Raw genomic sequence first — 12,564 nt, 5'->3', positions numbered from 1 at the left:
GCTTATTATTTATTCAGTCCACAGTTTCTATGAAAAGCTCTTCACCTTTCATGTCTATTTTTAATAAATACTTTGGATTCACTTCACCTTAATGTCATGATCCTCTGAAAGAACATACCTGTGATGAGGGATTCATCTACCATAGAATGTCCTTCAATAACACGCCCATCTACTGGAAATTTGCCTCCTGGAACCACTTTAATAATGTCTCCACGTTGTACAAGTTCCACATCCACTTGCTCTTCACTATATATGAGTTAAAATAAAAAGCACTGTGAAAATCTGCTTTTTCCTCTGATCTTTCCATGCAAGCTTTATAGTTCACATCATGCTTGTGGCCCCATAACTGCTACCAATGGAAGTTAGAACCAACACTTAAGAACTACAATGTTAGTCAGTCCTTTTCATTGTTGGGGAATAGCTCAGTACCTGGCACAAAGTAGCACTCTAAATATTCATTGAATAGTCATTGAACAAATACATGAAAGCTTTAGAAATAAAGTAATAAGTTTTATTTAACAAAATAACTTATTTACACAATTTTATAAGGACAGAAATGAGAAATACAGAAGAATGAAATCTAATTGAGTCTTCAGCTCTAACTTTCAGTTTACAGGTAATAAAGGAGTTACAGAACAAGTTAAATGATTCCAGAAGGAAACAGAGACAAATGGACTGTGGGATATTTTCAGGGACAACTGACAGATGTGTCTTTAACAAGTTAAATGTATGGAGAGAGGGAGGAGCAGCAAGAAATGAGGGAGGGAGAACTAGAGAGAGGAGTCGTTCTAGATTAAAGCAAACATGTCAGGAGAAAGACAAATACTGTATGATGTGTGTGCATGTGTTCAGTTGTGTTCAATTCTTTGTGACCCCATGGCCTGTAGCTTGCCAGGCTCCTCTGTGCATGGGATTCTCTGGACAAGAATACTGGAGTAGGTAGCCATTTCCTTCTCCAGGGGATCTTCCTAACCTAGGGATCAAACCCACATCTCCTGTACTGGTTGTGCTGTGCTTATTCACTCAGTTGTGCCCAACTCCCTATGATCTTTACCACTGCACCACAAGTTTTTATACTGTATGATATCACTTATTATATATGTGCAATCTAAAAAATACAACAAACTAGTGAATATAATAAAAAAGAATCAGATTCACAGATACAGAGAACAAACTAGGGGTTATCAGTGGGGAGAGGGAAGGGTGAAGAGCAACAGAGGTAAGGGATTAAGAGGTACAAACCATTAGGTACAAAAAAACCTACAAGAATATATTGGTCAATATGGGGAATATAGCCAGTATTTTATAATAACTACAAATGGGGTATATAACCTTTTAAATTGTGAATCACTATACTATATACTTGCAACACATAATATCATACATCAACTATAACTCAAAAATAAAAAAAATACATGTTAGTCAAATGCAATAACACATGGACTTTGAATTCCATTTTAAACAAAGAAACTCAAAACATTTTGGAGACAACAGGAGAAATGTTAATAAGGACTGTGTATTAGACCATATTAAAGAATTATTGTTCATTTTCTTAGATGAATTATATTAAATTATATAAGAATATGTCTTTTTTTAAAGATACAACAGGAATATTGGCAGTAAAACCATATGACTGGGATTTACTTTAAAATTCTACTACAACAAAAGAAAGAAAGATCATACAGATGAAGTAAAGTGTGGCAAAATGTGAATAACTGTTAAATCCTGGAGAAAGATTATGTGGGTTCATTATACCCTGGTGTGTGCTCAGTCACCAAGTCATGTTTGACTCTTTGCGACCCCATGGACTATAGCCACCAGGCTCCTCGGTCCATGGAATTTTCCAGGCAAGAATAGTGGAGTGGGTTGCCATTTCCTACTCCAGTGGACCTTCCCAACCCAGGGATAGAACCCATGTCTCCTTCACTGCAGGCAGATTCTTTACCACTGAGCCACCAGTGAAGCCCCACCCTTCTCTCTACTTCTGTGTATATTCAATATCTTTCCTAAAAGTTAAAAAAGAGTAGGAATAATGAAGGTAAATACCTCAAGAGGATATTATCAGAGTCAAGAGTTACAATAGTTGCTTCTGTAGCTTGTAGTGAAATTAGTTTGGCAAGAGCCTCTGATGTTTTGCCCTATAAATTAAAACACACATGTAAACAATGCCAAGGAAGAAAAAAAGTCTTATGTAAAATAAAGACAATCTTTAACATTTACCTAAGAGACCACTTTAGGAATGTTAATTAATTCATATCAGAAGACGTCTGACTTCGAAAATAAAAAATACACAAAATATAAAATATATTAGGTATAATTCATAAAAAATATTGTAAATTAATGAGAAAAACATCAGAACCCAATATGTACAAAGGCAAAGAACATAATAAAGCAATTCATTTAAGAAGAAATATAATACCTGATGTGTAGAATAATGTTTATTCCTGATATTAATAGAAGAAATGAAAACTAAAGCCAACTCTATGATACCATTTAATACCTACTAACTTGGCAAAAATTTAGATAGGAATCAGTGCTGATGAAGTTGTAGTAAAACTACTTACATACTCTTGATGGCAAAAATTGTTAAGATTAATAGCATGAGCCATAGAAAAATTTATGTCCTTTAGCCATATCTTTTGTAATTTATCCTAAGATATTAATTCAACAGAAATAACTATTAAACATGAATCTGTTTGATGCAGGATTATCTAAAATTAAACACTGGAAACAATCTAACTTAGAACAAAAGCAGAATGGTTCAGTAAATTATAGCACAAAGACTTGAGAGAGTATTATTTAGAAATACTGAATAATTATCTAGACTGCAAAAATAGGGGAAAAACTTTAAAATGTAAAGGGTACAAAGTGGTATATATACCATATTTGCCACTCTGTAAAATATAAATGAATATGGAATAGGATTGGAAAGTTATTTCCATTATAGCATGGGACTGTGGGTGAATTTTTTTCCATCGTTATTTTAAATCTTGTGGTCACATCAATTTTTCCATTAATAATGTCATGTAAGTAAAATGTGCTTGTCTTGTGCTTGTGTTTAGTTTGCTCAGTCGTGTCCAACTCTTTCGACCCTTTGGACTGTAGCCCATCAGGCTCTTCTGTCCATGTGATTTCCCAGGCAAGAATACTGGAGTAGGTTGCTGTGCCCTCCTGCAGAGGATCTTCCTGACCCAGGGATCAAACCATTGGCAGGAAGATTCTTTACCACTGACCCACCAGGAAGCCCTCCAAAGGAATACTTAACCTAAAATACTGCTAAAATAAGAATATTTATTTTAGTACATGGTTAACAACATAAATCAATGTATACTTCCAATAATTGGTCTAGAAAATATCATAGTCATTTATCTACCCAAGATTTTTAACAAATGTCACCCTTTTTTACTTTACCTTTGCTACATGTTCCAGCCACCGGCCTAGTGCAATAAACACAAATAGCATAGGAGGTGTGTCAAAGAAAGTAACAGGGTTCACTTTGGCTCTCTCATACATTGCAACCAGAAGAATAACCAAAGAGTAAGCAAATGCAATGGTGGTTGCCAGCACAATCAGTACATCCATATTTGCAGTTTTATGCTTCAGTGCTTTGTAGGCCTGAATATAGAAGTGCCAGCCTCCAAAAAACTGTAATACAGAAACACTGATCAGTGCTATTTTAAAAAAAAGCTGAAATTCATGTTTATACCACAATAACTAAGATAAAGTATCAATGTTAACTTCCTTCGGCTTTTATCCAATCCATAAACAACCAAGGAGAATTTTGTTTTTTTAGCCACACCACGTGGCTTGTGGGAACCTTAGTTCCCCCATCAGGGATCGAACCCAGGCCATGGAGAAATTCCCCTAGGGCTTTTTTAAAGCTGAAACAAAAGTGTTTGTAGTTGAGCAGATACATGTGTGTAGGGATTCAAATTGCTGTAAAGCCCTTGGCAGCCTTCCTCTATGATTCAATGAATATCCCATAATATAAAGAAAGTCAAATGATTCTTGGATTTTTCTTTTGAAGCTAGCAAAAAACAAGAACTAGGGAAAGAATTATATTCTTTGACAATGATTCAGAATTCAACCCAATGGTACACCACAAGCTACTGGATCTGTCCACTGTTTTCATTAGAAATATAACTGAAAAGCTTATTTTTCACTAGTTAGAGAAACATAAAAGGATGTTTTAAAAATCATTATTGCTTTTTATGAGGATCAGAAAAAGGAATAAATCTATTAGAAGTGTTCCACAGGAAAAATCTATCTGAAAAGAAGAACTGAAAACATACAGAAAATAATGAACTTAAGTGCCATGGAAAAATAATAAAAATAATATCACTGTTATGATTATTTAATAGAATAAATAATAAATATGCTAAAATAAAATATATAATATAAAATAATTTTAATGAAAATATAAAGAAATAAAATAACATTTTATTATTATAACTTTAAATATGAAATTATACAGAGTGGCAGATATGAATGCCAAATTCATATCTAAATATGAATTGAACTCTTATTATTTGCTCTGTCGTTAAACAGTATCCTTTAGGGATTAAAATGCAATTCATATCTACTTTAACCCTCTGTTTAAAATTATTTTTGTAAAGCATCCAGCATAAAATGATCATACTTTCGGCCACTATTTGTCATACAGTTGAACATAGCCTCACCTACTAGTTTTGACTAGTTTTCATTATTAACAAATATACTTGCTAACATTTCACTTGCCTGTACAGGAACACACAATAAAAAAGATAGCAAATTCATAATGGACAATCCTGGCAGGATCTGGCGTTCCAGGAACATAGAAGAATGAATGCTGATCATTTCTTCTTGGCTCATGTTCTGATTATGGTGAAGACTTGCAAGATGGTGGTCCATAACCATCATATATATCATCAGTCCCATTACAGGTATACAGAAAAACAGGCTCACAAGAAAGGCCCGTCGCCATCTAATATAGAAAAGAAAGATCATTTAAGTAAACATCTAATGGTTAAAGATTCTGTGTACCATAGCAAAATATAACTTGTGACCAATTCCTACCCAGTGTAAGGATGCTACTGAAAAAATAACTGACGTGCTAACAGTATGTTAAATTTGTAAACATAAATCAAAATCTGTTTTTTACTGACACTCCAAAAGTACTTACTGTCTTATTTCTCGTTTATGATCTAGGTGGCTTGCTGACCGGTCCTTCTTGACCAAAGAAGCTTCAAAACCTAAGCTCTAAGGAAATTCATGAAAAACAATTATTTCTCTGAATGTATGAACATTATGTACAGAAATTTTAAGCTGTGGTATTGTCATTAAGAATAATTCAAGTGCAAATCACTATGGGGAATATAAAGATGAAGATGTGCTTCCTTCTCTTGCATGCTCAGTCGTGTCTGACTGTTTTGACGCCTCAGACTGTAGCCACCAGGCTCCTCTGTCCGTGGAACTCTTCAGGCCAGAATACTGGAGTGGGTTGCCATATCCTTCTCCATTCCTTCTCTTAATTATCTTTGTTTCTAGTCTTTCATCAAAGAAATAAATGTTTCCTCAATTCTAGTTAATATCTATCCTATTATTCTCAAACTATTGATTTAATTCAAGTGTAGTTGTCCTCAGTAGAGGTTCTTCTATCAAGAAGTAAACTAAAGCCTCTAATAAGTAATTTTGGAAAAAAGCAGAAATCTATTACTCAGTCTAGCTGACAGACTGTATGATGATCTAATAATGACAGAATTCAGCAGTAACATCATAAATCTAATACTTGGACAAGCACCTACTAGTACTGATGTATATTAATCAGTTTAATTTTACTTTTAATTTTGACATCTATCTATCCATCCATGCATCCCCGAGAGCACAGATAACTGAATGATAGGCCATAAAAGTTAGCACCATGCTAAACATATTATTCAAGGCTTTGCATATGTAGTCTTTACTCTTGTTCTAGCAGAAATAAATAACAAGAATGAAAATTTTCCTCAATAAAGTACTGAAAGAAAATTATACCTAAAAAATATTCATATGAACATAGACAGTAGCATACACTATATTTTCAGCTGCTAGGGAAAATGCTGCCTTCTTATATTTCTTGACTGTGTAGCACAGAGAAAAGAGCAAACATGAACACTGGAGTCAGGAAGATTAGGCTCAAATCCCTGGCATGACACTTACTAGCTTATGTGACTTCGGGGAAGTAACTTAACATTACATAACCTGAGTTTCCTCACCTACAAAATGAAGATGACAGTACTGTTGTGAGAATTAAATCAAGAGCTGAAGCTTTTCAATTTGCATAACTGGCACATAGAAGATACTCAATAATGCTAGTTTCACAAATATGTTAATGGTACTACTGTCCACATTAACAGGATCTTATCTAAATGATTAATATGCTTTTTAGGTCATTAGAACAACAATGCTACACTACACTGAAACAATACATGCTATACTTCACATGTATTACCATTTACGAGTTACTGAAGAATACAGGATGAATTTGTCACAATGAAAAAGGTTTGGTCTTTTATATTTCTTACTTTAACTAAGGTATCATTTGCTTTGACCTAACAAACAATATAGCATCTAGCAGGATGTTTCACTTTTATAATGATTAATATGAATTTTACTCAGAAGAAATTATACTTTACTTACATTTTCTAAACATTTTAAATGACCTGAGGTTCTACTTCAAGTCTGATCCTGATTAATACTATCAATGTGCCTTTAGCTAATTCCTCCTGACAAAGTCCAAAAAATAAAAAAATAAAATGGTAACATATGCTTATTAAATGTTGAGACAATTATTACCTATAAACAAAGGAATCAGATGTTTTTCATCATTTCTTTCTGATACAAACCAGAAGTGATCTGAGAGAGAGTCCTGACTGGATAGGTAAGAACATGGAAATGCAAAGTCTTGGCACTTACTTCAATTGTATGAATAATATCTCTGGGACCAATAATTTCTGGATCATATTTAATATGTGCTTTGTTGGTTGCCAGGGCCACAGAGCAGTAGAAGATGCCTCTGTGCTTTGTGAGGGTAGATTCTATTTTATGGACACAGGAGGCACATGTCATTCCTCTCACCTGTTAAAGACAAAGGCTTTGTTACTCAGAAATGCACTTATTTCCCTCCATTAAACGTGTTATTACTTTAAACTGAAAGAACTCCTGTAACACGGTATTAACACACAAAATCTTATCTGCACTATTAACATGCTTTAGATATGACCATTAGATCACTGTTTTTATATCACATTGAACAAAGATATGGTCTCAGCTACAAAAAGTTAAGGGATTCCCAGGTGGCGCTAGTGGTAAAAGAACCTGGTTGCCAATGCAGGAGACGAAAAAGATGCAGGTTTCATCCCTGGGTTGAGAAGATCCCCTGGAAAAGGAAATGGCACCTCACTCCAGTATTCTTGTCTGGAGAATCCCATGGACAGAGGAGCCTGGTGGGCTACAGTCCATGGGGTTGCAGAGAGTCAGACATAACTGAAATGACTTAGCAACAGGTTAAACAGAAGAGGATCTCATTAAAAGTCTCCCTCTTCCTGTTACACTCAGTGATAAAGGATTTGACAACTATCACTGTTTCTTGTATTCAGTGCCTTGTTTCCCTCTAAATTTTTCTCACCCTGCTCAGTTCAGCTCAATTCAGTGACGCAGTCGTGTCCAACTGTTTGAGCCCCATGGACTGCAGCATGCCAGGCTACCCTGTCCATCACCATCTCCGGGAGCTTATTCAAAGTCATGTCCATCGAGTCGGTGATGCCATCCAACCATCTCATCCTCTATTGTCCCCTTCTCCTCCTGCCTTCAATCTTTCCCAGCATCAGGGTCTTTTCAAATGAGTCAGCTCTTCCCATCAGGTGGCCAAAGTACTGGAGTTTCAGCTTCAGCATCAGTCCTTCCAATGAATATTCAGAACTCATTTCCTTTGGATGGACTGGTTGGATCTCCTTGTAGTCCAAGGGACTCTCAAGAGTCTTCACCAATACCACAGTTCAAATGCATCAATTCTTTGGTGCTCAGCTATCTCTATAGTCCAACTCTCACATCCACACATGACTATTGGAAAAACCATAGCTTTGAGTAGACGGACATTTGTTGGCAAAGTAATGTCTCTACTTTTTAATATGCTGTTTAGGTTGGTCATATCTTTTCTTCCAAGGAGCAAGCGTCTTTTAATTTCATGGGTGCAGTCACTATCTGCAGTGATTTTGGAGCCCAAGAAAATAAAGTCTCTCACCCCATCTATCTGCCCTGAAGTGATGGGACCAGATGCCATGACCTTAGTTTTTTGAATGTTGAGTTTTAAGCCAACTTTTTCTCTCTCCTCTTTCACTTTCATCAAGAGGCTCTTAAGTTCGTCTTCACTTTCTGCCATAAGGGTGGTGTGATCTGCATATCTGAGGTTATTGATATTTCCCCCAGCAATGTTGATTCCAGCTTATGCTTCATCCAGCCCAGCATTCCTGATGATGTACTCTGCATATAAGTTAAATAAGCAGGGTGACCATATACAGCCTTGATGTACTCCTTTTACTATTTGGAACCAGTCTGTTGTTCCATGTTCAGTTCTAACTGTTGCTTCTTGACCTGCATACAGATCTCTCAGGAGGCAGGTAAGATGGTTTGGTATTCCCATCTCTTTAAGAATTTTCCACAGTTTGCTGTGATTCACAAAGTCAAAGGCTTTAGCGTAGTCAATGAAGCAGAAGTAGATGTTTTTCTGTAATTCTCTTGCTTTTTTGATGATCCAACAAATGTTGGCAATTTGATCTCTGGTTGCTCTGTCTGTTCTAAATCCAGCTTGAACATCTGGAAGTTCAGGGTTCACATACTGTTGAAGCCTGACTTGGAGAATTTTGAGCATTACTTTGCTACCGTGTGAGATGAGTGCAAACGTGCGGTAGTTTGAGCATTCTTTGGCATTGCCTTTCTTTGGGATTGGAATGAAAACTGACTCTTTCCAGTCCTGTGGCCACTGCTGAGTTTTCCAAATTTGCTGGCATATTGACTGCAGCACTTTCACAGCATCATCTTTTAGGATTTGAAATAGCTCAACTGGAATTCCATCACCTCCACTAGTTTTGTTCATAGTGATGCTTCCTAAGGACCCCTTGACTTCGCATACCAGGATGTCTGGCTCTAGGTGAGTGATCATACCATCGTGAATATGTGGGTCGTGAAGATCTTTTTTGTATAGTTCTTCTGTGTATTCCTGTCACCTCTTCTTAATATCTTATGCTTCTGTTAGGTCCATACCATTTCTGCCCTTTATTGTACCCATCTTTGCATGAAACAGTCCCTTGGTATTTCTGATTTTCTTGAAGAGATCTCTAGTCTTTCCCATTCTATTGTTCTCGTCTACTTCTTTGCATTGATCGCTGAGGAAGGCTTTCTCATCTCTCCTTGCTATTCTTTGGAACTCTGCATTCAAATGGGTATATCTTTCCTTTTCTCCTTTGCTTTTCACTTCTCTTCCTTTCACAGCTATTTGTAAGGACTCCTCAGACAACCATTTTGCCTTTTGCATTTCTTTTCCATGGGGATGGTCTTGATCCCTGTCTCCTCTACAATGTTACAAACCTCCATCCATACTTCTTCAGGTACTCTGTCTATCAGATCTAATTCCTTGAAGCTGTTTGTCACTTCCACTGTAAGGGATTTGATTTAGGTCACACCTGAACGGTCTAATGGTTTTCCCTACTTTCTTCAATTTAAGTCTGAATTTGGCAATAAGGAGTTCATGATTTGAGCCACAGTCTGCTCCCAGTCTTGTTTTTGGTGACTGTATAGAGATTCTCCATCTTTCTGCAAAGAATATAATCAACCTGATTTCAGTATTGACCATCTGATGATGCCCATGTGCAGAGTCTCCTCTTGTGTTGTTAGAAGACGGTGCTTGCTATGACCAGTGCGTTTTCTTGGCAAAATTCTATTAGCCTTTGCCTTGCTGCATTTTGTACTCAAAGACCAAATTTGCCTGACACTCCAAGGTATCTCTTGACTTCCTACTTTTGCATTCCAGTCCCCTATAATGAAAAGGACATCTTTTTTTGGTGTTAGTTCTACAAAATCTTGTAGGTCATCACAGAACTGTTCAACTTCAGGTTCTTCAGCATTAGTGGTTGGGGCATAGACTTAGATTACTGTGATACTGAATGGTTTGCCTTGGAAATGAACAGAGTTCATTCTACCATTTTTGAGATTGCATCCATGTACTGCATTTCCCTGATGGCACAGAGGGTAAAGTATCTGCCTGTGATGCGGGAGACCCGGATTCGATCTCTGGGTCAGGAAGATCCCCTGGAGAAGGAAATGGCAACCTACCCCAGTATTCTCGCCTGCAGAATTCCATGGGTGGACGAGCCTGGTAGGTTACAGTCTATGGGGTCACAAAGAGTCGGACATGACTGAGTGACTTCACTTTCTTTTCTTTCACTGGATTTCAGACTCCTTTGTTGACTATGAGGGCTACTCCATTTCTTCTAAGGGATTCTTGCCCACAGTAGTAGACACAATGGTCATCTGAGTTATATTCACCCATTTCAGCCCATTTTAGTTCACTGATTCCTAAAATGTTGATGTTCACTCTTGCCATCTCCTGTTTGACCACTTTCAATTTACCTTGATTTATGGACCTTACATTCCAGGTTCCTATACAGCATTGTTCTTTACAGCATCGGAATTTACTTCCATCGCCAGTCACAATCACAACAGGGTGTTATTTTTGCTTTGGCTCCGTCTCTTCATTCTTTCTGGAGTTATTTCTACACTGTTCTCCAGTAGCATATTGGGCACCTGCTGGCCTGGGAAGTTCATCTTTCTGTTTCCTATCCTTTTGCATTTTCATGCTGTTCGTGGGGTTCTCAAGGCAACAATACTGAAGTGGTTTGCCATTTCCTTCTCCAGTGGACTACTCTGCTGAAGCATATGTATGTATGTAGACATGTATGTACATATATATGTATGTATGTTCATATGTATCCTCTAGTATTAATTCTAGGGAAGGTTAATAAATGACAAAAGTGTTCTACCTTTGTCCAAAAACATATTTTGCCCTATGTCTTGAGTAAAGTTACACTTCATTTACACATAAATTCTATAGTGGAAGGGTAGGACTGCTGGAATGACTGTGCAAGGAGTTCAGCAAATCCTTGACCCAAATGGCAATGATTAAACTGTGAAAGTTTAATCATTGGACAAAAGTTTCAAAAACCAACCACTGAAATATTATGAGAAATAACCAAAAGGAGTATACAACAACTTACAGAGTATTTATTCAAGAATATCTACTAAAAGAACATCATCAGTAGAAGAGGAAGGATTTCTGAAAATTCTCCCCTCCCTAAAAGCAATGAGAAAATCTGAAAAAGTTGTCACCACTAACTATTTCAGAAGTTAGAAAGTTGGTGGGAATGAAAATTGCTGCAGCCACTATGGAAAACAGGATGGATCTTCCTCAAAAACTAAAAATACAACTACCATATGATCCAGCAATTCCACTTTTGGGCACAAATCCAAAGAAAGCAAAAATACTAGTTCACAAAGATACATCTCAATGTTCACAGCAGCATTATTTACAATAGCCAAGATATGGAAGCAACCTAAGTTCCATCAGTAGATGAATGGATGAAGAAGATGTTGTATGTGTGTATATGTATACGCACACAGGAGAATACTACTCAACCACAAAAAGAATGAAAATTTGCCATTTGCAACAGTATGAATGGAGTTGGAGTGTATCATGCTTAGCAAAATAAGTCATACAGAGAAAGATGAATACTGCATCTTATCATGTATATGTGGAATCTAAAAAATAGAACAAATGAATATAATGAACAGGAACAGACTCATAGAGAACAAACTAGTGGTTATCAATGGGGAGAAAGTAGGGAAGAGGGACAATATAGGGGTAGGGATTAAAAGGTACAAACTACTATTTACAAAATAAGCTACAAGGATATAGCATAGGATACTTAGCATAGGATAAGGTACAGCATAGGATATAGAGCCAATATTTTACAATAACTTTAAACAGAATATAATCTGTAAGAATTCTGAATCACTATGCTGTATACCTGAAACTAATATAATATTGTAACTCAACTACACCTCAATTTTAAAAAACTGATTAAAAAAGAAATTTGGAAATTAAAAGCTTACAGCAATGCAGGAAGCATTTATTCAAGACAATCAGACAAATTCCAGTAAAACAGTAAGCTATGTGGCATTACAATTTACTGTATTCCCATCCCCTCTCCTCCAGCTCGGTGGTAGCTATGAAGACCAACAGGCCACAATCATGGTGAAAAACAGCATCAGGGAAGCCACTAGAGAGGAAAAAAAAAAGGACTGGCATGTCTTCAAAGTCTCATTCCCATAGAACTGTCATTATTTGACCTGTCTGATGGTTCTCTGAAATATTCCACTTGCAAAGCTGTCTGTCTGTCCCCAACGATAGTGCATACAAAAAGCCTTTTCCCCAGGAGAATTTGTCAAAACAACTAGGGGAAATTATTTAACCTTATGAGCCAATGGATAACA

General features: G+C 36.6%; 1 protein-coding gene across 1 annotated transcript in view; it reads right to left on the bottom strand.

The window, feature by feature from the left end:
• Nucleotides 1–12,564, bottom strand: part of ATP7A (ATPase copper transporting alpha) — a 149,223-nt gene that overhangs the window by 26,770 nt on the left and 109,889 nt on the right. The window contains exons 7-12 of the mRNA XM_020881934.2: nt 6,934–7,095; nt 5,162–5,238; nt 4,738–4,963; nt 3,412–3,645; nt 2,047–2,138; nt 119–246 (exon numbers count right to left, since the gene is read on the bottom strand). Of these exons, the coding sequence (XP_020737593.1) occupies nt 119–246; nt 2,047–2,138; nt 3,412–3,645; nt 4,738–4,963; nt 5,162–5,238; nt 6,934–7,095 (919 nt within the window). The remainder of the gene's footprint in view (nt 1–118; nt 247–2,046; nt 2,139–3,411; nt 3,646–4,737; nt 4,964–5,161; nt 5,239–6,933; nt 7,096–12,564) is intronic.

This window comes from Odocoileus virginianus, chromosome X (assembly GCF_023699985.2).
Source record: "Odocoileus virginianus isolate 20LAN1187 ecotype Illinois chromosome X, Ovbor_1.2, whole genome shotgun sequence".
NCBI classification, from domain to species: domain Eukaryota; kingdom Metazoa; phylum Chordata; class Mammalia; order Artiodactyla; family Cervidae; genus Odocoileus; species Odocoileus virginianus.
Note: the sequence above shows the minus strand (reverse complement) of the source record. Positions and strands in the feature narration are given on the sequence as shown.